General features: G+C 52.9%; 10 protein-coding genes across 10 annotated transcripts; 5 read left to right on the plus strand and 5 right to left on the minus strand.

The window, feature by feature from the left end:
- The first annotated feature begins 74 nt into the window (after nt 1-74).
- Nucleotides 75-2096, plus strand: SAICODRAFT_63359 (uncharacterized protein). The gene is made up of 2 exons (XM_019169984.1): nt 75-212; nt 284-2096. Exons 1-2 carry the CDS (start codon nt 101-103, stop codon nt 1864-1866), a joined length of 1695 nt encoding a protein of 564 aa, XP_019027419.1. The 5' UTR covers nt 75-100; the 3' UTR covers nt 1867-2096.
- A 116-nt stretch (nt 2097-2212) lies between these two features.
- On the plus strand, nt 2213-9412 carry SAICODRAFT_106627 (uncharacterized protein). Its single transcript, XM_019165288.1, has 2 exons — nt 2213-9254; nt 9322-9412. Exon 1 carries the CDS (start codon nt 2271-2273, stop codon nt 9126-9128), a length of 6858 nt encoding a protein of 2285 aa, XP_019027420.1. The 5' UTR covers nt 2213-2270; the 3' UTR covers nt 9129-9254; nt 9322-9412.
- A 260-nt stretch (nt 9413-9672) lies between these two features.
- Nucleotides 9673-13111, plus strand: SAICODRAFT_87005 (inositol hexakisphosphate kinase/inositol pyrophosphate synthase). Its single transcript, XM_019171464.1, has 3 exons — nt 9673-9918; nt 9974-12172; nt 12228-13111. The coding sequence occupies exons 1-3, from the start codon at nt 9792-9794 to the stop codon at nt 12641-12643; spliced, it is 2742 nt and encodes a 913-aa protein (XP_019027421.1). The 5' UTR covers nt 9673-9791; the 3' UTR covers nt 12644-13111.
- Nucleotides 12842-14629, plus strand: SAICODRAFT_44423 (alpha/beta-hydrolase; the record flags this gene model as incomplete). Its single annotated transcript, XM_019168780.1, has 2 exons — nt 12842-13111; nt 13169-14629. Coding segments are annotated over 2 exons (1731 nt in total), but the record flags the coding sequence as incomplete, so codon positions are not given.
- A 988-nt stretch (nt 14630-15617) lies between these two features.
- On the minus strand, nt 15618-17173 carry SAICODRAFT_74733 (bifunctional 6-phosphofructo-2-kinase/fructose-2,6-bisphosphate 2-phosphatase). Its single transcript, XM_019170946.1, has 4 exons — nt 17061-17173; nt 16973-16998; nt 16435-16920; nt 15618-16378 (listed from the first exon to the last, which is right to left on the minus strand). Exons 1-4 carry the CDS (start codon nt 17129-17131, stop codon nt 15648-15650), a joined length of 1314 nt encoding a protein of 437 aa, XP_019027423.1. The 5' UTR covers nt 17132-17173; the 3' UTR covers nt 15618-15647.
- Nucleotides 17174-17490: 317 nt separating this feature from the next.
- On the minus strand, nt 17491-19008 carry SAICODRAFT_38267 (N2,N2-dimethylguanosine tRNA methyltransferase; the record flags this gene model as incomplete). The annotated part of the gene is made up of 1 exon (XM_019168589.1): nt 17491-19008. A coding segment is annotated over one exon (1518 nt), but the record flags the coding sequence as incomplete, so codon positions are not given.
- A 481-nt stretch (nt 19009-19489) lies between these two features.
- Nucleotides 19490-21732, minus strand: SAICODRAFT_16327 (uncharacterized protein; the record flags this gene model as incomplete). The annotated part of the gene is made up of 4 exons (XM_019165641.1): nt 19490-21240; nt 21294-21396; nt 21450-21592; nt 21640-21732. 4 exons carry the CDS (start codon nt 21730-21732, stop codon nt 19585-19587), a joined length of 1995 nt encoding a protein of 664 aa, XP_019027425.1. The 3' UTR covers nt 19490-19584.
- A 78-nt stretch (nt 21733-21810) lies between these two features.
- SAICODRAFT_22697 (batten's disease protein Cln3) lies at nt 21811-23288 on the plus strand (the record flags this gene model as incomplete). The annotated part of the gene is made up of 4 exons (XM_019166628.1): nt 21811-21954; nt 22018-22308; nt 22347-22765; nt 22835-23288. The coding sequence occupies 4 exons, from the start codon at nt 21811-21813 to the stop codon at nt 23286-23288; spliced, it is 1308 nt and encodes a 435-aa protein (XP_019027426.1).
- Nucleotides 23289-23774: 486 nt separating this feature from the next.
- Nucleotides 23775-24331, minus strand: SAICODRAFT_74744 (RNA-binding domain-containing protein; the record flags this gene model as incomplete). The annotated part of the gene is made up of 2 exons (XM_019170947.1): nt 24063-24331; nt 23775-24014 (listed from the first exon to the last, which is right to left on the minus strand). Coding segments are annotated over exons 1-2 (459 nt in total), but the record flags the coding sequence as incomplete, so codon positions are not given.
- Nucleotides 24332-24574: 243 nt separating this feature from the next.
- Nucleotides 24575-25712, minus strand: SAICODRAFT_28528 (uncharacterized protein). Its single transcript, XM_019167162.1, has one exon. It carries the CDS (start codon nt 25592-25594, stop codon nt 24629-24631), a length of 966 nt encoding a protein of 321 aa, XP_019027428.1. The 5' UTR covers nt 25595-25712; the 3' UTR covers nt 24575-24628.
- Between the last annotated feature and the right edge of the window lie 175 nt (nt 25713-25887).

Below are 25887 nucleotides of genomic sequence, written 5' to 3' on the forward strand. Positions count from 1 at the left end.
ATGGATCATGATGGTCCTCGATGATGTCGTCGTTACAAGCGCAACTCTAAATTCTCCGGCAACAAGATCCGAGCCACACCCCTCCTCTCGCCTGATCTTCATGACCTCGGAACCTCCTGTTCTCTCTTTCTTGGAACGATTCAATCGGTCCTATCATGCCTGGAATCAACGTCCTGACGGGTTCTACGAACGCAAACTTGGCCTTCTCGAAGGTTTGCCCCCCTCCCCGGTCTCTTCTCTGCACTTTATCGACACACGAACTGACAATGAGCCTGGTTTGTAGGAGGCTTTGACGCCAATGCACGCATGAAAGGCGTCTCCGACGTCTTCACTCTCGCTAAATTCACCGTCCCCTCGTCTTCCACCTCCACGGTCCTATCCGAAACAAATCTTCTCCGCACATGGACCGAACTACGCATTCTTCACCCTCTCCTTGACAGCGTCACAGCTACCTCAGCACCAGATATGAGTACAGCTGGATTGCCGGCCAATATCCCACCAAGTATGATGCCCGTCCCCGAAGACCTCCACTTCGTCTACCCCGGTCCGAGACACGCTGCTGAACGTGCACGGAAAACCTTCCATCGCATTCCCGGTACCATCCAAAATAATGTGGAAGATTGGGTCGAGACACGACTATTGAACGGGCGGCGGAAGTGGCTACAACAAGAGACATGCTTGTCGAGGGTATTCCTACTACAACTCGGGGAGGGGGAGTGGGCGGTGTGCTTTCATATGGCGCATTGCGTTTCGGATGGAGTCTCCGCAACTCATCTCCTCGCTGACTTTTTTCGACTACTTGCCTCCCCTCAATCAACTACCGCGATTGAGTCCGAACACCCACCTTCTCGTCGCTTGACGCCAGCACTGGAAGACTCCTACCCCCCACTTCCACCAAGCTGCAACAATTGGGGCCCCGGTCGCCGCCGCTTCTGGTGGGCAGCTCAGAAAGTCATGTACGATCTCCGCACGCGCCGTGAACGCTCTACACGCTCCATCCCACTCCCAACACGCCGTCTTCTTCCTCCTGTGGCAGTACAGCCGATTTCGAGGTGGCCTGTCTTGGTTGTCGGTCAGGACAATGTAAGGAGATTGGTGAAGGTTGCGAGGGAGGGTGGGGTCAGCATGGGAAATTTGATATATGCGATTGTTGGGACGACTATCAGTAATTACGTGGGAGAGGAGGCAGCGCGGAAGGCGGATGCGTGTCAGATTGGGTTTCCATTCAATATAAGGCCCTTTCTCGGCGGGGAGAGAAGCGAAAATCCGGAGTCGAGTATTATGTTGTCGTTTGCGAGTATCGTTGTTCCTGCCATCCCACTCAAGAAGGGGACGAAGGGGAGGGAGGTGAAGGAGGTGGTGCTGGCACGAGCGAAGTTAGTTGGGAAGCAATTCCGGGATCACTTCAAGAGCCAGGAGCGGTTGGTCTTGAACAGCTATCTACGGTCTGGGGAGCGGTTACGGGCTGCGAGAGGACTACCTCCGGCTGAGAAAGGGAAGGTGAAGGAGGGTGGGGAGGAACAGGGGGAGTTCTCGTCGATGCCGCTGGGACAGAGTATGAATTGCTCTGTAGTGGGAAATTTGGATCATGTCCTTCCTTCCACATATCCTGTCCAATCCTCCACCTCCTCCTCCCCGCTGGTCTTGGAGATCACCGCGCTCCGCATGGGCGTCCGCGTCCGTTCCGCCGAAATTCTAGGTGAGATCTGGAGGTTCAGGGGTGAGCTGACTGTTGCTGTTGGGTTTGATGAGAGTGTTTATGAGAGGACGATGATTGAGGGGTTCTTGGCTGAGTTTGACAGGGTTTTGGGGAGTGTGGTGGGAGAGCAAAGCGGGGAGGATGTGAGGGTTAGGGCGCGGTTGTGAGAAAGTCGTGGACTATCTGAAGGTGGTTTCTTGATCTATACCTGGGTTACCTGTTGAATGAATGAGAATAAAGGGGAGGAACACGGCATGTCATGACAAAATATGAATGATGATGAAGCTGATACTGATCATCTGGCACGGGAAGGAAGAATTGTGTCACACCTTGGAATGAAACGGAAAAACTATGGCAATGCTTTCAAGAAGTATACTCCACGAACGCAGACTCCTCCATATCTTCCTAACAGAGATCTATGGATATTTAAATATTTGTACAATAACCTGTTATTAAATGCGCGCGCGCGATTACATTTGCATTAATTTCGGCGCGTCTCCTAACTGCAAAGAACCACCAGTCAAACGTCACAGATCAATAACGACCAATATCAAGCAAATTCGATCATGAAATGAACCAAGAAACGCGCGGAAGTCGACCTCGAAGTCATAGTCCAGCAACCTCGGAAGTTCCGCCGTCGGACGATGAGTTTGAGGGGGAGGAGTGGTGGTTCGAGGGTGACGCGGTGACACCGAGGGCTAGTGGGCCGAAGGAGGGAGGTGAAGGCCTTTCTGGCAAATTGGATGCGTCATCTCCGCTGGATTCGGTTGTTCATGGTAAGGAGGAGGTGCGCGGGCTGGCAGGAGTGGGCGAGGGGGGAACGGTGTTGCGTTCGACGAATCTTACGGCCACCCCGCAACCTGCTGTGGAGGAAGACGAAGTTATGGAAGACGTTTCTATGGTCAATGAGCCTCTGTCACAACCTGTAACGCAAGCCCCGCCTTCTGATTCAACTCGAGACATCTTCGATCCACCGTCCTCGCCGCCTCTTGTGATCGAAGCGTTTGACGATGATTTGCGTGAGGACAAAGCAGTGGAAGAGCGTGGAGAGACTGAACTGTTTTCGTCGCAGAGTATCAGGGGGCCTGAGGAGGACAGAGAGACTACACAGACACTCGAGAATCCTCATCCTGCGCCTGGCAGTGCGACATCGACGCCTTCATCTAGCCTGCCACAGATCGTGCTTCCACCGCCAATCGTGATCGATACTGCGCAAACGATGTCACCCTCGTTGACGCCGGCGACAGTCGTGGCACCTCCACCCGTCCCAACAGACCCGACACCACCTCGCCGAACATTCCGTGCTCGAAAACCTGAACAGCTACACCCTTACATGGTTGAGCTAGCCCGCCATCGACAAGAATTCCGTCAACGCGGTCTAAAGCCGGTTCGAGTTGCAGGTTTACCAGCGCCTGAGGCCGATTCGCAGTTCACTGTCCCAGCGGAGGATGTTGAAGATGTGGTGATGGAAGAACTTCTGGAAGAGGATGACTCACAGTATGTTGAACGAGATCGGGTGCGGCGGGAACGTGTGGAACGTATGCAACGGGCTACGGGGTCAAAGTCACCACGGGGAGAGGACGACGAGGAAGATTTGCCGTCGCCGGCGAATGTGTTAAAAGGTGATGCAAGGGTGCCGATGCGCACGTATAAGAGACGGAAGACAGGCGACAATGTTCCCAAGTTCATCAAACCGACAAAATATGACAAAATCATCAATGCCGTGCATAAAGAGCTGCAACAAAATCGACAACAGCCCTCAAGGGACGGAGGTGTTACACCCGTTCGGTCGCTTCCTACTCCGCAAATGTCATCAGCAACAACCCATGTAAGCACGGCACGCCGATCACTACGCATCCTCGCATCGTCTGATAATGAAGAGATGCAAGTCACTCCTCGGCCTCGTCGTCAATCCCGAGAAGCATCGCATATTCACATTCCGAGCTCCTCTTCTGGATCTGAATCCGAATCCGAATCTCAGAACGATTCCACCGACAGAGAAAAAGCAGAGCGGGAGATTGAGAAGCTCAAACGGAGACTCCGTGGAGTACTGCCTCCGTCGTTCCTGAAATTGGACGAGAAGCAGAAGGAAGCGGAAGCAAAGGCTGCACGGGAGCGAAAGGCAGCAGCAGAGAGGGTGGAAAGATCTCATGGGAAGGGTGTGGCGAAGAGAAAGACTGGTACCGGCTTGGCAGGCAGGCTTCAGGCTGTATTTGGGGGTGGCGAGGACAGTGGAGATGATGACAACGTCTCTGTTACCACTGCACGTTTGGTAGTGACCGCTGCTTCTCGGTCTGCCCAAACTCCGAGAAGGGTGCTTCCGGAACCCATTGTGCTGGACGACGATGATAGTATGATGGAAGAAGACATTATTGACAATATGTGGGTGAAGCCTACACAACGTCGTTCGACGCAGTCCAGGAAGTCAGGATCTGGACCGAAACGTTCCGCACCGAAGAAACAGTTCAACAAGCTCCAAGACCATGGCTTCTCCCGCAAGTCTTCAAAGAATGAGAAGTCTCGGCATGCTAGTCATCTTTCAAGGGGCTCGAAGGATGTGACGCAAAAGAGACGAAGATCTAGAACGCCGGCGTTTAGTATCGTTGACGCCTGTGCGAGGCATATTGAGGAAACTGGGCGGTCACCCCCTCCCTTTATGAAGATCGCCAAGCGTGTCGCAGCGAAGCGCAAGGATCAAGGCCGGACTACACTAAGAGGCAAGCAGTTTCGATTTACCGATGGGGACGAACAGGAGTCAGTCCTTCACGTCCTGCGACAGTGGAAGGAAGGACGTTTGAGCCGTCCTGACTGGCAGGACGCCAATGCAACTGGGACTCTTTCGCGACCTGAGGTTGCTAAATCCGTCATGGAGAATGATCTTGTCCAGCGCCGTCAAGTTGTAGTCCCTGCGCGGGCTCGGCAGGCGCAGTTGCCCTTCCACCCACTGGACGACGGCATCGACTCGGATCAAATGGAAGCGCATGCAACGGTGGTAGACGTCGGTATCAATCGACAGGAGCCTGGCGTCCGACGTCCTTCACCCATACCTCAACCCCGCTTGCAGAAGAGCATGCAACCTGCTCAATTGGAACACGAATCTGGTGAATATGCCATTAGACCTCGCAAATTTACCCAACACCATCCTCGACCCCAAGCAAGGCTCAACAATATTGAGAAGGTCAGTAAGTGGCTTGCCACTGCATCGCCAGCCGGACCTCCTGATGCCATGGGACCTCCAGCGCCGCCTTTTGTTGCGGGACATCCCGCTATGTCGACTCAAGCCACTCTTCCAGACCATGCTATTGCTCGAGCTGCTGCTGTCGTTGTCGTTGCACCTATACCAAAGCGTCGAGTAAGGAAGAAAGTTCAGGCGGAGCGCCGCGACATTCATCAGTTCGACGGCATGAGGTTACCTAAACCTGACCGCGGATCGACTCGTTTCGAGCCTTCTGTCCCAGTCATAGCTCAAGACCCTGCCACAGCTATATCTGTGCGTCAACTAGCTTTAAACGATTACTGGTTCACCAACCAGACCTTCTCGATTACCTTTGACGTTCTTCCGGTCAAAGTTGGTACACGCCTTGATCCCACCTCCTTCGTTGGTAGTGGCGAGCTTCACGAGGCGCTGACCGCTCACTGTAAGCCAAATGATCGGTCACTATCAGCAGGACATGTCACGTTTGGCGACGAGGTATACGACATGTATGACTCTACAGCTTCCGTTGCTGCCCGGTTCGAAATCGGATTCAGGTTCCTTGTCGACTCGTTGCTTGAGTCCCGTTCTGAGTTGGCAACCGAAGCCGAACCCTTCCTGCGTTTCGTGGCCAAATATATCGGCACACGCCTATCTATGGCTCGTTCTGAAGAGGTAGCCACCTTTGGCCAGGCCCTCCTTCGCTCAGTTGAGTCAGCTTTGGACCGTATCCTCACATCGGTATTCGCAGATAGAGTCGATTATCAACTCTCTGCACACCGTACTGGTTTACAATTTCTCCAATTCTGCCTGGTATGGAGTTACCAGCTTTCAAGGTTGTCTTCTCACGATAGTGATTGTCCCATTTCGCTTGGTGCGGAGAGAGCGCTTGACCGCTTTGGCCGGCACCTCCTTCAGCTGCTTCTTACATCAGGCATGAATGAAGTCCAGAACATATTACGCAGGCTCCGTTCCTCTAATGCCACATCTGTTGCTGGAGATACCTTGCCCCTACAGCTATGGCTAACTGTGATTCATGTGTTTGATGACTGTCAGACCTTTGCTCGCGGTACCTTGCCAGCTTTTTGGGACCTACTTAATGACATACTGCATGTCGAGACCAAGGTTGAAGCTGCTGCTGGGAACGAGTGGCGCTTACGTGAACGTGCTTGGTTCACCATTGCCAACATATGCCCTCTGTACCAGTTCAGCGATCTCGGCGTAACAGGCCCACCACCTGGCACGTCCAATTGGTCTTATCTGGTAAGCTTGTTAAACGACTTCTTCGGCAAGGGGGATCTGTCTCTAAAAGCGGCTGCGCTTGAGCCCTATTACCGTGCTCTCATCGGTCGTTGTCATACACTAGTCAGGCAATGGAATTGGAAAACGAGCAAGGATGTGCTCGTGCTATTCTACAACTTCTTCAGTGCGCGAGGTTTTGCTGGCGTTGATGAACACGACCTACATGACTTCCCCATGTTCCTCCAGAGGCTTGACGTGAACCCAAGCGTGGAGATTGATGCCTCTGACACGAGCTTTCATATCTTCCTCAAGGTAGTTGTTCTAGCGTTCCGTCAGCTTCAGGCTATCGAGACTCCGCAAGCGAAAAAAGCGCTTCGACTCCTGGCGTCGCGTCTTACTCCGTTGGGTGATCGGCGACAGCAGTACGCTAGTGACAAGGAGTTCTCCATTGCGGACTTCATCTCATTGGAGAACCACTATGCTCTTCTCATCACATTATACTATGCGACCCCAGAAGAAGTCCGTCCTCCTATCGAAAGCATGCAGGATCTGGTCATCATTGAGAACGCTCATTGCAAAGCTCGTCTCGTGAGCGTGAAGGCATGGTCGCATGTGGTGCGTCTTCGAATTGCGCGTGGGGAGGATCTGACTGAGAGTATGGGCTGGTTGGAGTTGATTTTGCGTAAAACTGCTGAAGAGTATCGGAACATCAAGCGAGACACGCGGCTGGTTGCAGAGGGTGTTGCTGCCTGGGAGGCCTCTACCCGCGATCGAGTCGTTCGGTTCAATCTGACGCAGTTGGAGAATGTTATGATCGTTGCTTTGAAATGTGTCAGAGGTCTTGTGTCGACGTTCTGTGAGTCAAAGCCGGAAGTCATGCCGTGCCTTCTTATTAAGCCGACGACTTCGGATATCTTTGCATCGTCGTTCTCGCAACCGGATGCAGTGGTTCTGCAGGCGCTGGGTCTTCTGCGGGATGTGCTGCAGTGCTCAGCTTCGACCGCTTCACTATCTGCCGCCGTTCAGGCTCCGCTACCGGAAGAAGACAGCCAGGATTATGGAGATGTTTCTTTTCTTGAGGAGTTTGCTGCGGTTGAAGCAGGAGTGGTCCCGTCTGAAGCTTCTGCACTGCTGAAGCAAGTCAACGAGGTTTGGTCACCACAGCTTTTCCAGATGTTGTCGAACTATTTCGGTGCCGATAACGAGGTATCTGATAATGCTATCCATGACACAGTCAAGACGTGGCTATACTGCGCGCGGCTTCTTGTACAACACAATTTGCGTACTTGGGTAAGCTATCTTGAAGGAGGTGCAGAGGCGTGGCCTCGTCTGGGGGATGTTCCAAGGAAACGCGCTGTCAGCAATATCTTCTTTTCGACCGTCCTGGAGTGTGTACCTGAGATTTATCATGAGCATCGGATGATTTTCCTGAGCTTCTGGATTTCGAGCATAGTCGAGCCAGGGCTGGCAGTTGATCAACATGTCTTTACGAGTACACTTCTCAGCATAGACACGTCTGGTGACCTTGTCAGCAACCCTCCTTTTGTTCGGCAGCTTGACGGGTCGTACTCCATCTCTGCGGAGGAGTTGCGCTCTGCCCGGGGTGCTCTTCTGTCGAGCATTCTAGAGAGCATGGGTAAGACCGACAAGGAAGAGATGAAGTCTATGTACACCGCTCTTCTCGCCACTCTCTTCCGCGCTCTCCGTGAGCACTATGCTCAGTTGACCGTAGCTAAATCTTCAGGCGACCTTACAGAGTATATCGCATTGGTGCAACAAGTCGTTGGAAACGTGCTCCAGTTTTGCAGTACTTTTGTGACCGAACGCTGCTTACCTGATCTTGTCTGGTTCCTCAACGCGGAGCACTTCCCGCAGCCACCCGAACATGCTGCATACGATATCCAGCGCCTTCGTGTCTATGCCGGACAGGATATCACAAAGGGTTTCGTGCAGGACGTCATTCATGACAAGATCAAGACGCGGTGCGAGGATGTGCTTGTGGCATGTGAATCGGACAAGCCATTCATCATTTTCCTTGCGGCTCTTTTGAAGGAGGACGAGGTTCGGGATGTTCAACTAGAGTATCTTCGGAGCCTTGTGGTGAGGGCCATCATATGCCCCTACCTGCGTCCGGAGGCCGTGGTGTATATTCCTCCTATGCTTGGAGCTTTACGCGAGGTCTATACCGGTGTTCTTCAGTCTCTGCACCCTAGCAAGTCGCCCGACTACCTGCGCGAGGTCCTGGTCGACATAGCAGACATTTTGTACCACATACAACCCTGGACGTCTGCAATCTTGCGAAGGGAGAATATGACTGTTGAAGGTGCTGTGTCAAAAGAGATTCTGCTACGTATCGCTCGCACGTACGATCTATTGGAGGTGGTATTACGCATTGTGCATTGGTGTTCATACCACCCGGCATGTGCTGAAATAATATCCATCATACGCGATCATGTGGATGGATACTTTCATGCAGCATGGTTGGTTCTTAACTGGTGGGTTAAGGATGACGCGATGGAGCTACATGGCTTTAAACCCCTGTCATCAGAATGGACCTCGATACCGGTTTCGTCGGATCATGTTATCAGGAGCGCGTATTCACGGTTTTGGAGATCTGTGAACGACAACGCTCGAGATTGGAAAGAAGACCCTTTATCCACGGGGATCTGGCGTTCTTCTTCCTCTGGTCGGGGAAGCAGGACGATATCTCTTCCACCGCGTGAGTTCCAGCAGGAAGCCTCCATCAACGGTGCATTGTTTGAGAGCGTGACGGCGTTCTTGGTCACCCTCAGCCATTGCCCCTTGAAAGGTTTGTGTACGGATAGATATTTCAGGCAAATCTGTTTCATATGGAGGGAACACACGGATCGGTTCAGTGAGAGGACGAGGGTGGTTATGATGGAACTGTTTGGAAGGATGGGAGAGGATGGCATGCCGTGGCGAGCGATGTTTGGGTTGGAAGAAGAGCATGACGTTGCGAGCATTTGCATTTGAATGATATTACAGGCGTTTTTGGGATCGTTAAGGTTTGCTTTGGCGTTACAAATGGGTGGATACCAGGTGCATTGCGTGTGTAGCAGATACTTTCGGATACAAGTGCAAAGAGAACGAGAAGTTTCAGTGAGTAATATAGGTCTGGAACCCTCAGAAAAGGTCAAATTCTAACAAAGTCTGCGCTCGAGCTCAGCCCTCATCGATCGATCATGGAAGAACCGGAGTTGTCCCCATACTGCGATGCGTCAATAAGGCATTGAACCCCCAAATTAACTTTAGCGAACTGAAGACCAACCATTGATCCCATCAGATAAATACCGAGAAATAGAGTGCGGCGTACGGAACCTATGTCGCTGCTCTAAGTGTGCTCGGTGGTGCGGATCCGTGCGTCGACGTCGTCCCTGGCGCGACGCTCGGCTACACCTCCAATATAATATCTCGAAAATCCAGATTGCAAACGAAGACGGATCAGACCAGTCGCCTCAAGTGATCCAAACCGTCATGTCAACCGCTGCCTCATCCCAGCCTTCCACTACCAACCCCACTCCCTCTCCCTCCCGCACCCCGACGCCCGGAGCAACCTTCGCCTCATCCCGTATCTCCACGACTTCATCCCAGAGCTCTACACCAGGCAATCGGAAATGGATAATTGGTGTTTGTGCGATGGATGCAAAGGCTCGCAGTAAGCCTTGCAGGAATATCCTGAATAGGGTGATGCAGCCTCAGGAGGGCGAGACCGAGAGTATGTTTGAGACTGTGGTATTTGGTGATAAGGTTATTCTTGATGAAGGTATGCACGTTCTTCCGGGTTACATAAGGTTGTGGCTGATCTAATGCCGACACAGATGTTGAGAACTGGCCTGGCTGCGATTTTCTTATCTCGTTCTTCTCCTCGGGATTCCCCTTGGAGAAAGCGATCCGGTACGTTCACCTCCGCAAGCCATTCTGCGTCAACGATCTTCCTCTTCAGCGAATTCTTTGGGACCGTCGCCTCGTACTCGCCGTCCTTGACGCCATAAAGGTACCCACGCCCTACCGTGTCGAAGCTCACCGCGACGGAGGCCCGCGCATCGAGAAATCCCTCGCCGGCAAACTTGAGCGAGTCCTGGGTTTCAAGATCGAAAAGAGGAAGGATAGTGTTGTGGAGATGATTGATGAGGATACACTTTCCGTCGATGGAAAGACGATCAAGAAGCCTTATGTGGAGAAGCCTGTGAACGGAGAGGATCACAACATTCATATCTACTACCCTAAGGGCAAGGGTGGTGGTGGTCGTCGTCTGTTCCGGAAGATTGGGAATAAGAGTTCGGAGTTTGATCCGACGCTTGACAAACCGCGCATGGACGGATCCTTCATCTACGAGAAGTTTATGGATGTGGATAATGCGGAAGACGTCAAGGTTTACACCGTCGGACCTACCTACTCTCATGCTGAGACGAGAAAGAGTCCGGTGGTCGATGGAATGGTCCGTCGTAACACCTACGGCAAAGAGATCCGTTTCGTCACTAACCTTACGGATGAGGAAAAAAGCATGGCTGCCCGTATCGCTACCGCATTCGAACAGAACGTCTGTGGATTCGACTTGTTGCGTGCGGATGGCAAGTCGTACGTCATCGATGTCAATGGCTGGTCTTTCGTGAAGGATAACAACGAATACTACGATTCAGCATCGAAAATACTGCGCGAAATGTTCCAGCTCGCGATCAAGAAGCGAAAGAACAGGATTCCGTCGATATATGAGGCTCTGAACCCCGTCCCCTCTGAGAAGAATGCATGGAGGCTCAAGAGTACCGTCATCGTTCTTCGTCATGCGGATCGCACTCCTAAGCAGAAGTTTAAGTTTTCGTTCAAGAGTCAGCCGTTCGTGAACTTGATGCGCGGACATACGGAGGAGGTCATTATCCGGAACATTGATGAGTTGAGGGCAGTGTTGGCTGCAACTGAGGAGGCTATCGCGTTGAAGAGTGAGGACATGGATAAGTTGGAGTTATTGCACAATGCGCTCGTGAAGAAGATGGACTTACCCGGTACCAAGGTTCAAATTAAGCCTGCATACAACAAGGAAGACGGGCATCTGGAGAAGTTGCAGCTTATCTTGAAGTGGGGTGGTGAGTTTACGCATTCGGCTCTTTACCAATCGAAGGAGCTTGGAGACAGTATGAGGAAGGATATGCTTCTTATGAACAAGAAGATCTTGGATGATGTCAGGGTTTATACTTCGTCGGAGAGGCGTGTCACGACTTCAGCTGAGATCTTTGCGTCTGCGTTTTTGGAGAAGGAGAAGCTTGAGGAGGGGTTCCTTACCGTTAGAAAGGATCTGTTGGATGACTCGAACGCGGCCAAGGATATGATGGACAAGGTCAAGAAGAAGCTCAAGTCTCTTCTTCGTCTCGGTATGGATGCTGTTGGCGAGTTTGCGTGGCCCAAGGACGTGCCTGAGCCCACTGTTGTCATGTCCCAAGTCGTCGAGCTCATGAAGTTCCACCGCGCAGTCCTTCGCCAGAACTTTGCGAGCATGAACGAAGAGCAACTCTTCAAACTCCAGAACAAGTGGTGCTGTGCCGAAGACCCCGCTCTCTTCCGCGAACGATGGGAGAAGTTGTTTGTGGAGTTTTGTGATACGGATAAGGTTGATCCTAGCAAGATCTCTGAGTTGTACGATACGATGAAGTACGATGCCCTTCACAACCGTCCGTTCTTAGAGAACATATTTTTGCCGCAGGATGATTCCGGTTTGGGTGATTCCACAGACTCCACCACGTCCCGACAAAACTCCGAGATGGGTAATAGGTGGTACGCGAAGAAGGAGTCCGTGGACAAGGAACGCACAAACGAGAACCCGAGGTTGAAGAGGCTGAGGGAGCTCTACCGCTTGAGCAAGATCTTGTTCGACTATGTCTCACCGCAGGAGTATGGGATTACGGGTGATGAAAAGTTGGATATTGGGTTGTTGACGAGTATGCCGTTGTTGAAGCAGATCATCTGTGATTTGCAGGAGGCGAAGAAGAGCGATCATGAACAGGCGTTTGTTTACGTCACGAAAGGTACAAAGTGTGTGAGCTCTTAATTTTTGAAGAGAAACTAACATGCTCTGTACAGAATCTCATATCTGGACTCTGCTCAACATCATCTACGCCACGCTCAACAACAACCAGATCCCGACACGTATCGCACGGAACGAGATCCCCGAACTCGACTACCTGACTCAAATCAACTTCGAGATGTACGAGCGCACCCCTGTTCACTCCCTCGGCGACCTGAAGGAGTACTCCATGAAGATCACTCTCTCCCCCGGGGCCCACTCTCCCGACCCCCTCGACCTTCAACTCGACGCCAAGCACTGCATCTCCTGCCAGCCAAGGAAAGCATTGACGAGACATCTGGATGTAGGACATTTGATCAAGATGTTTGAGAATACGTTCAACCGGGTCGAGTTGCCGAAGAGGTTCATTCCTGTGAGTTTGAGTGCGAGTATTCATGAGGATAGGGATGAGGTCGAGTACGATGTCGTATAGATTACTTAGGAATCCCCATTCTGTATGATCATTGAAGCTGCGAGCAGAGCCGGTAGAAGGGTTGCTCGACTGCCGGTACCGGTGACGCACTTTCACATGCTCGGCACCCTCCCTATATAAACACGAGCATCCTACCGTCCTCCTCCTCTTCCCCATGAGGAATCCTACCATCCTTCTCTAGATTGAACAACGCCCAAGATGATCGACCACCTCCTCGGCCGTCCCTCAACAGACCTCAAACGCCTCCAAGTCCTCCTCGTCGCCCTCTCCTGGCTCGTCTTCCTGAGAAAAGGCCACCCAAACGGCCCACCCCTCCTCCGACGCTTCTTCCGATGGCTGGGTCGGCGAGAGGTCAGGGGTAGGGTTACGAGTTGGCATGTGTTTTGTTTGACGATGACGGGGATGTACGTTCTCAAGAATCTGGATAAGTTGTTGGGATTGGGTGCGCCGGAGCCTTTGGCCAGAATGGTACTCCCCCTTTCTCCGTTCTCCCCGGGATAAATGCTAATAGTAATGGACACGCAGTACTCCCGCTCCTTCTACCGCGCAACCTGGCTCACAACAGCCCTCGACGCAGGCTTCTGGACAGCCGCAAAACTAAACCCAGAATGGCTCCGCGATATAGCAAGTCTCATCTTCAGCGCCTACTACCTCATCTTCGCAGATCAAGCCGACGAAAAAGTCAGAAAAATTAGGGCGATGATTACGGTGGAGCATTTGAGGGTGAGTTGGGAAAAACAGCTTAATCCGTATTTACATGCGATATCGGGGTTGAGGAGGCCGCGGTTGAGGATGCAGACGCAGTTTGTGATTAAGAGACCGCGGGGGTCGGCGTATACGACTCCGATCCGGGTTCATCTCTATTTTGCCGGGACGGCGGCTGAGTTGCGTAATGCGACTTCTCTCGTGCTCAACTTCCCCGGTGGAGGCTTCGTGGCGATGAACCCCCAATGCCACGAAGAATCACTCGTTCCGTGGGCGACTAGACTCGGTGTTCCGATCGTGAGCGTCGACTACGGCAAAGCACCCGAACACCCCTACCCCTGGGCCCTCGACGAATGCTTCGACACCTACCGCGCCCTCCTCCTCACAAAAGGCCGCAACATCGGACTCTCCGGCACCTCCAAACCCAAAATCGCAATCATCGGGGATTCTGCAGGCGGGAATTTCGCGGCGGGAGTCACGCTCATGATCTTGACGAGCATGCATGAGTTCCCGGGGTTGGAGATGCCGAGGGGGTTGGTGTTGATTTACCCTTTTCTGGATTTTAATATTAGTAGTTGGATGAGTGATGAGGATGTTAGGTTGTTGAGGCAGGAGAGTGGGAGGGATGTGTATTCGAAGGGGATCATGAGGACGAAATCGCGGTTTGGGAAGGGGAGGAGGGGGAAATCCGTTCTTGACATGGAGGTCGAAGCGGATCGGGAGAGTGAGTTGGAGCGCGAAGAGGAAGAGGAAGAAGAACGGGGTGCGCATGCGGAAAAGGAGTTGGTCCCCCCCAAAAGTCCCGTCCAGCGCAAGATGGGCACACAACTCGCCATGACCTCCCGCGTAAGTTTCTTCAACGACCGCATCATCACCCCCGAAATGATGCGCGCAATGGCAATCCTCTACCTCGGCCCCCAAAATCGGCCAGACTTCACCACAGACTACTTCCTCTCCCCCATCGTCGCGCCGAGTTCGTTGTTGGCCAAATTCCCCAAGACGTATTTTATGTGTGGGGAGAAGGATCCGTTTGTTGATGATACTGTGTTGTTTGCGGGGAGGATAAGGGAGGCGAAGAGGAGTGCTTGGCAGAGGAGGCAGGGGTTGGGGTTGGGAATGACTTCACAGCAAGAGGAGATGGATGAGAGGCAGTGGGTTGAGATGAGTCTTATTAAGGGTGTTAGTCATGGTGTACTACAAATGGTCTCCTTTCTCCCCGAGGCCCGGGGTGCAGTTGCCCGGTGTAGGGATTGGTTGGCCGAAATACTCAAAGATGATCCGAATCCTGGTGTTGGTGTCGAAGGGGGTGTACCGATGGGGAGGCGAACGAGTCAACAGGTTGAGGAGGGTTTGGAAAGGAAGATGATGCGTGCTCTTCATGGTCGTGAGGCTGCAGCGGGGAAAGCTGGTAGTGTGGAGGTTTTGAATGGGGATGGACATGGGGCGAATGATGAAGATGATGACGCACCACTGACATTCGCATCATCGCGTCCGTCGCCTTCGCCGGCTTTCCTCCCAACGGAAATCGTGAGTACGTCGCCGCCTCCACTCATTACTGCTACCCTCGAGGATAAGGACAAGGCGAAGGATCCAAGGAAACATCATAAGAGGGGTGATACGTGGGAACGCAAGAATTTGATGCAGGAGGGGGATTTGATGAGTCGGCGCAGGGCGGGGTTACTTGCTGGGTTGGTTTTTACGAAGAGGGAGGGGGAGGATGAGTAAGTCTCATGACTGAGGAGGAGTCTGGGTGGGGAGGAGAGAAGATTTATAAGGTATGTAAGATACGCCGCAAGGCATGCGGGACGGTTTGAAAGGGCGTTTCGTTCTGTTTGCTTTTCAGGAGTTGTATGAGTAGGTATGAAGGGATATTTATTGCTTCGGTGAAGTACGATCCAGCTCGTCCTGATACTTCATACCAGTTGACTTGCGGAGCGGTTACTGTCCTCTAGGCATACTGTAACGTGTTGGGCCAGCCACCACCGATCGACAGTGTAAGGGGGAACAAATCACAGGTTTGGGAAGTCACAGGAAAAACCCACCCACCGGAAGACAGATCAGACTGCTTGTCCACCCGCCCGGCGATACTACAAACGCTCCCTACCTAGCTCCGTTAGTCCCATTAGCGTAGAGTGATTTTCCAAGAGGGAAACGAGAGTCGGCCCAGCTGTCTCTCCCCAACGACAAAGAGTGTGTATTGAAGGTAACCTTTACCATACTGTAAGCCCAGAGAATATCAACCGCAACCCAGAAAGAGAAGAAATTATTTGATATGTGTATTCCAAAGACAGTGAGAACCTTAGTTCGCTTTCACCTCACATTCCGCAGGCTTATCAAACGTCGCCGGGGCCCCCTTTGCCCGATGCGTCGATACCGCTGGGATATTCGCCGAAATCCTCTCCTCAACACACCTGTACGCCTTTGGCGTCAACTTAATTACCGTATGAAGCGGCATATCAACAAACGGCAACTCCTCCTGCGGAATATTCAAGAAATAGCCATAGATGCAGCGAAGAATAGCTTGATGGCAAACAATGAAGACGTTTTCTTGGCGCTCCAGTTCCATCATGACGGGTTCGAGGCGGACGACGACGTCCCGGTATGATTCGCCGCCGCGGTAACGGTAGTTGTATTTGTCCTCGTCGCGGGCCGCGAAGTCTTCGGGGTACTTATCTTCGATTTCTTCGTAGGTTAGGCCGTCACACACACCTGCGTCGAGTTCGTCAAGGGCTTTCCATTGGAGCTTCCGGTAGGGGAGCCCTTCGGCAGTTTGGATTGTTCGTCGCAAGGTACTCGTCCAGACTGTTAGTTTTTCGCCTGGCTGAATCTGGGAAGAAATGATGTCAGGGAGTCGCTGGGCGTAGATCATGCCGCGTTCAGAGAGGGGTGCGTCGCCGCCGATTTTGCCTTCGAGGTTGAACTGGGATTCGCCATGCCGGGAGAGGTAGATACTGCGAGGTTTGATGTGGAGGTTCATGAGGTAGTACACAATCCGAGATTGGAGGTAGTCTTTGATCATGTTGATGACGACTGTATGCATTTGTGTTAGCATCCCGAAGTGATGGTAGAAGTTAAACTCCATTGACCTTGACTTCCAACGTTGACCAATTTGACATATGTCAACTCTTTCTCATCAATTGATTCATAAACCGCCTCGTACATCTTGATCCTCTCTCTGAAATCCCTCGCCGCCTCTTCGGGATCCTGCCCGGAATAGTCCGGAGAACTCAGCTTGACGTCCATGATGTTCTGCATAATCAGATCTTCATCCTCACAAACACTCTCGACAAACATCAATTGAACATTCGCCTGCTTACATAATCTCGCAATCCACTGCCGGCGCTCGCGGGTGGTGTTGGTAGCGTCGAGGATACCGACCACACCGCCCTTGTTGAACCAGTTGACCATGTCTTTAACGGCAGCCATAGCGGCCTCTCGTCTTGCTTTCTCTCCTGCTGAATTCTTCGGATCGAAGAAGGATGCTGTTGGGTGTGCGTCATGATGCGTTCGGCGGTAGGTGCCGACGTTGAACACTTCTGTTGGAATGGACAGCCATTTCAGGTATCGGCAGACTGTACGTTGGTTAGTCAAGCTTTGCAAGATAGAGCGACCTCGCAAGCGTACTTTTCTGAGCAATATATGTCTTTCCTCTGTGGACATGGCGAGATCAGCTACCCGTTCAACCCACGGGACGTCACCACGGTCCACATACCTCGCTGGCAACCCTACCATACAAACGCATACTCTCGAGTCCATAGAGACGACATAACTGGGACGAGCCATTGCTGATTGTTTGGTTCTGGGGGTATATGCTGTGTTCTTGGAGGTGCACTTTCAATCATCGATGGTCTCGTCGGATTAACTCGGGGGGATGAGCGCGGAGGTGCCGGATGCAGGTGACCGCATCGGCTGATGTGACTGACGTTACTGCGAAATGAACGGGCGAAGGGAGCTTGTCGTGGAAAGTGTATTTCTTCTCGTTTTTCTATTGCTAGATTCATGCTTGTTTGCCAACTATTCGTCTCATGCTCCTTCTAGATTAGGGTTGCTTTGGGGCATGGTCTACCGTTTCACGCCTCCTCAGTCTTCTCCTCCTTTTGCGCTTCATCGCTAGAATCTCTCTTCCTCTTCTCGCCAGTCGCCTTCGCCGCACCCGCCTTCGCCATAGGTCCCCAATTCTCCCTGGGGTTCTCCTGATACCTCACCAACCCATCACGCCTTCCTCCCATCCTCGCCTGCGTGTTCGGCGAAAAATCGATTTCGACGTTAGGCTCCCGTCTCGCCAAGATCCCTGCCGCAACGGTGTTCGCTCCGGGTTCGCCCTTAAGCGGGTGCTTCTTGATCCATGCACGCATCATGTCCCACAAGAACGAGTAGGGGGCATTCGTCTTGAAGGACCCACCCAGAGCATGCGAGTTCGAAACTTCATACCCAGCATTCAACAACGCAGAGATGGCCATCTTCAAAGGAATCGTCTCGGAATGCACCTTACTAGCCAAGATCTGCGGCGTCATGTAAAACGGCGCCTCAACCTCCTCAGACGCAACCGTACACATACCAATAATCCTCTTCTTGGTGTGATAAACGCGCTCATCACTCTTCTCCGCAATCTTAATCATCCTCTTCACGAACTCGGGGTTATGGAGGGGTCCACTCCACATCGGTCCTCCGAGGTGCTGCTTAAACCCACAGTGTTCACAGTTCGGCCCAACACTCGGACCCTGTGCAACATGGTGCTTCAGCGGCGCTTTCTCGGTCTTCCCCGGACTAGAACGTCCGAGGGGTTGCGAGGTATGCGACCCACACCCGGAACAAGTCCACGTCAACATCGTCTGACTCGGCAAATGCTTGACATTAACCGGACTCGTCCGTACACGAATGAACATCCTGATATAGAAATCAATCGACAAACTCAACAAAGGCTCGATAGCGCGACCGTATCGGGCAGCACTGATAGCGACAGTGTTGAGAACGAGACGGAGGGCGGCTTCGTGGGTGTAGACTCCTTTAATGGGCATACCGCCGTAGTTTGCGTAACATTTCTCCGGGTATCCACCACCGGCGAGGACAGCGAGGTCCGTACATGTGATACAAAGCAAACCATCATCCTGAACACTCTGCACCGCACCATCAATGAAAGGAGCAGCAGTACCATATGGGTCCAAATCGATCACGGTGAAGGCCTTGGAGTTGGAGTACATGGCGGCGCGTGCGTCTCCCTCAGTAGGCTTGACGATGTCGAGAAGGTTGTTGTGTGCTGCGTTACGACGAATAGACTCGACTGCCTCCGCGGAAAAGTCGTTGGCGGTAACGGAGTGGACGTTCGGGATCTCGTGCGCGTAGCGAAGAGCACGAAGTCCAGACGCAGACAAAGCCTCCAAGATCGTGAACTTAGGGTTGTACTCTCCCGCCTCCTCCGTCTCCTTAACCTCTACTGCCTCCTTCATGTCCGCATCCTCAGTCTTCGCCTCAGCCTCCTTCGCAGCCCTCTTCTCCTTATTCCTTTTCTGAATCTCGTGCTTCTCCTTCTTCTTCTCAATCCACTCATCACTCCATGCCTTGATCGCCGTGATACTCAAGTCACGGTTGAATTGCTGAATGGGGTTGTAGAAGACCTCGTTGCCCTTGGGAAAGAGGATCGTGGCTTTTCCCTCGGTGATGTGGGTGAAGTCGTCGGGGTTGAAGACGGGGTGGGAGTGCGGGGTGACGATGTGAGGGTTCATTGCGTCGCCGGAAATTTTGCGAATGCTGTGTTGAGCTGTGAGGGAGGTCGCAAGGACTGGGCGGATCAGTGAGAGCCCAGGAGCCGAGGGGAGTTGACGTCCGAAAAACCAGAGAGACGCCAATTTCGCGGGGAAAACCGACGAAGATCAACTAATGCGATGAAGGAGGCAAAGCCGCAAAGCTTATGATAACCGGTCTTGCAAACAGCTCTCGGACGCGACTGAAAAATAAAGTTCGATTTGCCCGTGTGCGCTCGCGTGTGGGGAGATTTTTAGTCTACGTTACATCGCGCTCGCGCCAATTCGGGAGAGAAGGCCGGAGCGCGATTGTCCACCAGTCGTTGGAAGAGGAAACACACAGTCGAGGAGCAAAAGCAAGGTCATTATGCATACTATCAAGATACCTGCCTACCTACGTACATAACTTCCAGCCCGAATATAAGAATTAACGATACGCCAGATTCCCACCCACTTGTCCCAATGTTCAATATCCGTCCAAAATCAGGTTCAAAATCACGCCGTCTCCGCACTCCAATCCGTTCCAACCGTCCCCTCCCTCTTATGCATCTTCCTCCCCCTTTCCACCTCCTCCGTCTCTTCCCACTCCTCCCTCTCCCCCTCACACTCCCCCTCCGGCCTCACATGCATCCAAATCTCATTAACCTCCTCCGGAAACAAATTCTTCGGGGTGCGTGGCATACGCTTCTGTGCCGCCTCTTTCGCCTTGCGCCACGTATCGTCGACGGGGGTGTCGAGGATTGAGTCCTCTTCTGAGCGGAGCCAGCGTGCGACGCGGAGTGGCATGACGCGTTTGAGGAATGCGAGGGAGGCGTTGATGTTGATATCCAATGCACGACGAGGGTCGATCGTGGCTTTGCAGAGGATGTGCATGAGGCATGGGTAGAGGAGTCCGAAATCAGATTGGTTTAGGTGGAAAGAACCGCGGACGGTGAGGAGGTAGGATTGTTTGTTGCAGGAACGGGCTTCGAGACAGACGCGTCTGACGGCTTGGTAATTTTCTTCCCAGTAGAGGAAGCCTTCGGATAGGATTGTCAGGACGGGTTTGTCGATTTTGTGGAAGCGGGATTTGCCGCCTTGTTTCTCTTCTTCGCCTTCGCAGTCATCGGGGTGGTTATCGTCAAAGATCCGTTCCGCTGTTCGGAGTCGTTCTTCCTCATCCGCATTCAACGTCTCAACAGCCTGATTCGGCGCCATCGGAATCGCATCCCCCCACGGATCCAACATAATTCCATACTTAGACCAGTCCATATCCGGATTCCTCAAACACGCAATTGTCGTCGCTCCACCGAAACTATGTCCCATACATACCGCGTTACGAATCTGCATTCGGCTTTTCCAGCGGGTCCAGTCGACGTCGAGGGTGGAGCGGGAGGAGGAGCCTGTATTGGGCTTTATGCGGACGTTGCGGGCAGCGAGGGAGGCGCCGTGGCCTTCGTTGATGAGATTGATTTGGTGCCAGACTTCGTCGAGTTCGGCCATGCGCATTTTCAACTGCTGATTCCTGAGTTCGTGGTCTGTCTTCTGATCCGGAGAAGTATCGTCTCGACCATCCTCGGGGTAGAGATATTCGACAACCCTTGCTTTTCCACCACTCCCCGGAACCGGATTCACCACCGTCCTCGGCCCAGACCCATCACGATGCTCAACCGCAACAACAACAAACCCATAACTCGCAAACTCCCCACAAATAGTCGAATAAACCGTCCTCGTCCCACCCAACCCATGCGAGAAAAACAACAACGGCAACAGCGGGAGCCTATCCTCCCCCTCCCCCTCACTCATCTTCGCCTTCGGATCTTGCCTCGAATTTTGTTCGGGTGGCCAGTGTTGTGCGAGGGGCGCATTCCTCCATGCGGGAACCTTCGTCAGCCCCACCGTCCCCATAAAGAAAGCCCACGTAAACACCGGTGACAATTTCGAGAAATGACCGTACCCAACACTCGTTTGTCCCCTATCCCTACTCAACCACGTCGGCCGACTCCACCGTTTTTTCCCGCCGGGTGGCGGGCCGCATCCTGCTGTTGTGGAGGCTGGGTAGTAGATTGTGTAGAGGACTGTTTCGAGTTCCATGGCGCAGTTACCGAATTTGTCTTGCCTCTTCGTGAATTGGCGTTTCGGTACGGGGATTTCTAGGTCTAGCATGCCGACCTGTGACTTGGTCAGTACATAGTGTCGTGTGACGATGAATCCAGGACTGTCACCTTGTAAGGACCGCTGAAGTCTGGAAGGGACTTGATGAAGGGGATACGATCTCGGAAGGTGTGTGCATATCGAGTTTTCGGCGGTTTACTCTTTGGTTTCTCGCTGGCTTGTCATCAGCCTCTATCCCTCTTCACGACATGTCACAGTGGACGCACCTTCGAGAACCCTTCGTATGAGTGGACGTCGGGATGGGAACGGGGATGAGACGGTCGAACAGAGTCATGATGTTCTCCAGTTGATCATGGAGGGGAAGGGAGAGGGAGGGAATAAAAACGGGAACACTGTCATAAACGTCGTCCTTCGCTATGTTTAACAAAGTTGCCCGTTGCACCCGCTCGCTGTGACGTCGGTGGGCGTGTCGAATCGAGGTCGTGAAGAGACAGTGAGAATTGTAATAATGTTCAAAACGACAGATGGCTTCATCTCATGTATACCCATGACCGGCTTTATCGTGCACCGAGGCTGCGTCGGTGTGGATAACCGCAACTCCACTCCAACCCGTAGATCACAGAGCAAATGGCCCTCCCCGCTCCATCAACACACCGCAATGGTCAACGACGACATCTGTTCTCATTTCTCAATGAAGCCCCACCACGAACGCTCATCTCCTTCTTCCTCTTCGGACTCATCAACAATGTCCTCTTCGTGATTATCCTGAGTGTATGCAGCACGCATTTATCGCACTCCATATTCACAGTGTAATAATGGAAATCCGGACAATAGGCAGCCCTTGACCTCGTCGGTCCTCTAATACCCAAGGGTGTGGTGTTGTTGGCAGATACACTGCCGTCTTTCGCCGTCAAACTCGCCGCACCCTACTTCTTCCACCTCGTTCCCTACCCCGTCCGCATAGTCATCTGCGTCGCACTCTCGTTTGTCGGTATGCAAGTCGTGGCGTGGGGTGCAGAGACGAATGTCCCGTTGAGGTTGTTTGGGATCGTGTTGGCGAGTTTGAGTTCGGGGATTGGGGAGATTACGTATGTTTCACACACCCGCAAATTCGAACACGAGGCGGTGTGTTGACTTGGGTGATGGCATATAGGTTTTTGCAGTTGACGCATTTTCATCCGACGTTGTCGCTTGCGTTCTTTTCGTCTGGGACGGGTGGAGCGGGGCTTCTTGGTGGGTTCTCATATCTTGCGTTCACGACCTATATCGGTTGGTCCGTTCCCACAACGCTCAACCTGTTGTCGTTCCTCCCGTTCATTTTGGCGATTGCATACTTCTTCATCCTGCCTTCGCCGACTGGAGATGGACACCCGCCTTCTCACGCACAGTATGCCCCGATTGCAGAGGATGAGGACGGTCGTGTTGTCCCCGCACCAGAGTTCTACACTTCGCCAGTTGCGAAGGATGGCACCTGGGTCGACGGGATGAAGCAACGCTTCCACAAGAGCAAGGCGTTGTTCATGCCATACATGCTCCCCCTCTTCATCGTCTACGTCGCAGAATACCTCATCAACCAGGGAGTGTACGTACCCCCCCTCCTTCCTCCCTTCTTTCCTCTTCTTTTTGAAAGGGTACTGATTGATTATCGCAGCGCACCCACCCTCCTCTTCCCCTTAGAAGAAACCCCCTTCCACAGAATCCGCGACGCCTACCCAACCTACGCAACAATCTACCAACTCGGCGTCTTCCTCTCCCGCTCCTCAACCCCCCTCTATCGTCTGCACAACCTCTACGCCCCCTCCCTCCTCCAATTCACCCTCTTCGTCTTCCTCGCGCTACAATCACTCTTTTACTTCCTCCCATCCGTATACTGGATCTTTGGGATTACCTTCATAGAAGGGGTACTTGGGGGATTGGTATATGTTAATGCGTTTCATGAGGTTAGCGATAATGTTAGGAAGGAGGACAGGGAGTTTAGTATGGCGGCCGTGGGTGTGGCAGACAGTATGGGGGTTTGTTTGGCGGGGGTTATTGCCTTGGGCTTGGAGCCGGCGTTGTGTCGGTGGCAGGTTGCGGATGGGAGGCCGTGGTGTGGGATGAAGTGAAACACTCTTTGATCTTGGGAGTAGTAGCGTAGGGAGATACCAATGTGGTTTATTTGGTTTTGGTCATTTACGGACACTACGGCTTCGACGGCGTACTGGGGACCGTGACCTGCTAAGAGACCTGCTGTGCTCCTGTCCTCATCTTCGCGACCTAGATCTCGATCTCGACCGTGACCGTGACCGTGACACACTTCTCGAAGGACTCCTGGTATAACTCTTCCCCCTCCCTCGTGACCTTGATTTTGGCGTATAACTCCTACTCCGACTCCGGCTCCTTGACCCACCATAACTCGAATAACTCGGGGAGCGTCTCCGTCCATAACCACCACCGCCAGCTCTATAGGGACTCCGACTCCTTGATCGCGCACTCGGTCGATATGAATCACCTCCTCTCCTGCCAGGCCCCCCACCCCGTCCTCTTCCCCTCCCATACCCAACCCCACCCCTCGGCCCACGCCCCGGACTAAAACTCCTACTCCGTTCCCGCCTCAGCCTACTCTCCAGCTTACTCACACTCACAACTCCCCCGTCAACCTCCGCCTCGTGCATACACTCAACGGCCCTCTCCGCTTCCTGTACAGAAGAGAAAGTAATATACGCCACGCCACGATTCACGTTCAGTTTCCGATTCATGGGGAGGTCGAGGTGGGTGATTTTGCCGTAAGGGGTGAATATTTCGCGGAGGTGGGCGGGGGTTAGGTTTTTCGTTAGGCGTTCGACGATGATCTGTGTCTTGGGTTAGTATGCCTGATATGGGGTGGAGTCAGGACGGACCTTTGGGGTGGAGATCCTGGGGGGTGGTGAGAGGCTTCGTGTCCTGCTTCGGGTTCTGGAGCGAGAGCGGCTGTAGGTGCTGTACGACCTTGTCGACCGCGACCGTGATCGCGACCGCGACATACTGCGATTGTTTGACCGTGCTCGAGAGCGCGAACGGCTTCGGCGTCGAGGAGATGGTGACCGTGACATTCGGGTTGGTGACCGGCTTGTTGGCATCGTTACAATTGCCGATGTTGTTTGCGTCGTGGAATTTAGATTCTTCGAGGGAGGACGTCAAGTCGCATCGGCCGAATGCAGGGTTCTCGTTTGGGTGCAGCGATTGTGAGAAAATTCCAAGTGAAGAATGGGCATGATGAATGGATGGCAATTGAATTTGTATTGGACGACTGCAATGGTCTCTTCATTCAGATTCACAAGCGAAGGTATGCTGTGTCCGCACCAGGCGAAAGTCGACATGGCCTCCCGACGCGCAGTGATATCTCCCCATGTCCTCCCCATATCCTGCCCATTTCGTCTTCAATTCCGTGATGTAAATGACCGTGATTCCTGGCAAGTTATTTCGCTCACGCCGCCTCAATAGCTTTCAAGCACACAATACTACACGCCCGCTGTCCCTCCTTCTTCAGAACCTTATACTTCCCCTCCTCCGCCTGGCAATTCGAACATGCATCCCTCGGCCCCGGCGGTACCCCAACCTTCCTCTCAAACACCTCGGCATACTCCGTCCCCATCCACGCTTCCGGTACCGCCAGAACTGTCCGATCTTTCGTGTCAACCCAGCGAGTTTTGGTGGGTGGAGGCGGTGGGGCGGATTCTTTAATGATGGCCTCACCGTCGGGGTTCTCTTCGTCTCGGACGGCTTTTTTCATTCCGCGCGTACTCTTTGCGCCTTTTGTTAGGAGTTTGTTGATCGTCTCTTGCTTTTCCTCTTCCAGTTTCTTCTCCGACTGGTTTTTCCTTCGACGTGCCATTTCGCTGCGTTTGAGTGCGAGCTCCGCGGCGGAGAGGTGTTTCTTTTTCTGAACTTCGTTGGAGAGTTCCATGTAGCCGCCGACGGCACCGATGTGGATGTCTTCCAGTTTGGCGCGTTGTCGGGCTGTGAGTTTTGTTGGGTCGGGAGTGCTCATCCGTGATACACCGCCGGCCTCGAGTTCCTCGTCTTCGAGAAAATCTTCTTCGTCTTCGATGTCGCTCAGGTCCTCCTCTGGCTCCTCATCCTCCACGTCGTTCTCCAACTCATCCAGGATATCGTCCACATCCTCCTCTTCTTCATCCTCGCTCTCCACTACTCTCTGACGCCGTGGCTTCGGAGGTGCCTTTGGTGTTGGCGTCGACTCGATTGTTGGTGGTCTGGGTCCGAGTTTGAGCTTGATTTTTGGTGTGGGTTTTGGTGCTGCGAATACTGGTTCTGGGGCTTCGTCTTCGACGTCAATATCCATGGCATCTGGGTCGACTTCGGAGAGATCTGAGGAGTCTGAGGACGAGAAGTCGATATCTCTCTTCTTGCCATTCTTGTTGGGGGCCGGCATGTTGGCGGTGAGGGACAGTAACTTTGATTCCTAGGAAGAGAGCCGGGAATATCTGAGCTCTTACAGCTCAGCTCGATTGATCGAGGAAAATCGCGGTTCCCTTCTTAAGAGGAGGTTCGTCGCGTATGATGTTCCCCATGCATCGCACCGCAGCAGCGCACGGAACCTCAACCTCGACACCAATTGCAGTCAGAGAACGGAAAGGTCATAGGAAATGTGAAGTGATCTCTTTGTCCAAATATCAATGCTATCTTGTCCTCATAACCCTACAGTCTTTTATGCACAGACCCGTC

The sequence above is a fragment of the Saitoella complicata genome, assembly GCF_001661265.1.
Source record: "Saitoella complicata NRRL Y-17804 unplaced genomic scaffold SAICOscaffold_1, whole genome shotgun sequence".
NCBI lineage: Eukaryota > Fungi > Ascomycota > Saitoellomycetes > Saitoellales > Saitoellaceae > Saitoella > Saitoella complicata.

Excerpts from the sequence above, each read along its gene's own strand:
- SAICODRAFT_63359 (XM_019169984.1), top strand. The coding sequence starts at position 101 with ATGACCTCGGAACCTCCTGTTCTCTCTTTCTTGGAACGATTCAATCGG. Across the intron at positions 213-283 it reads CAAACTTGGCCTTCTCGAAG|GAGGCTTTGACGCCAATGCA; the intron begins GTTTGCCCCCCT and ends CCTGGTTTGTAG.
- SAICODRAFT_106627 (XM_019165288.1), top strand. The coding sequence starts at position 2,271 with ATGAACCAAGAAACGCGCGGAAGTCGACCTCGAAGTCATAGTCCAGCA.
- SAICODRAFT_87005 (XM_019171464.1), top strand. The coding sequence starts at position 9,792 with ATGGATGCAAAGGCTCGCAGTAAGCCTTGCAGGAATATCCTGAATAGG. Across the intron at positions 9,919-9,973 it reads TAAGGTTATTCTTGATGAAG|ATGTTGAGAACTGGCCTGGC; the intron begins GTATGCACGTTC and ends ATGCCGACACAG. Across the intron at positions 12,173-12,227 it reads GTTTGTTTACGTCACGAAAG|AATCTCATATCTGGACTCTG; the intron begins GTACAAAGTGTG and ends TGCTCTGTACAG.
- SAICODRAFT_74733 (XM_019170946.1), bottom strand. The coding sequence starts at position 17,131 with ATGGCTCGTCCCAGTTATGTCGTCTCTATGGACTCGAGAGTATGCGTT. Across the intron at positions 16,999-17,060 it reads ATGGTAGGGTTGCCAGCGAG|AGGAAAGACATATATTGCTC; the intron begins GTATGTGGACCG and ends CCATGTCCACAG. Across the intron at positions 16,379-16,434 it reads GGTCAACGTTGGAAGTCAAG|TCGTCATCAACATGATCAAA; the intron begins GTCAATGGAGTT and ends AAATGCATACAG.
- SAICODRAFT_28528 (XM_019167162.1), bottom strand. The coding sequence starts at position 25,594 with ATGCCGGCCCCCAACAAGAATGGCAAGAAGAGAGATATCGACTTCTCG.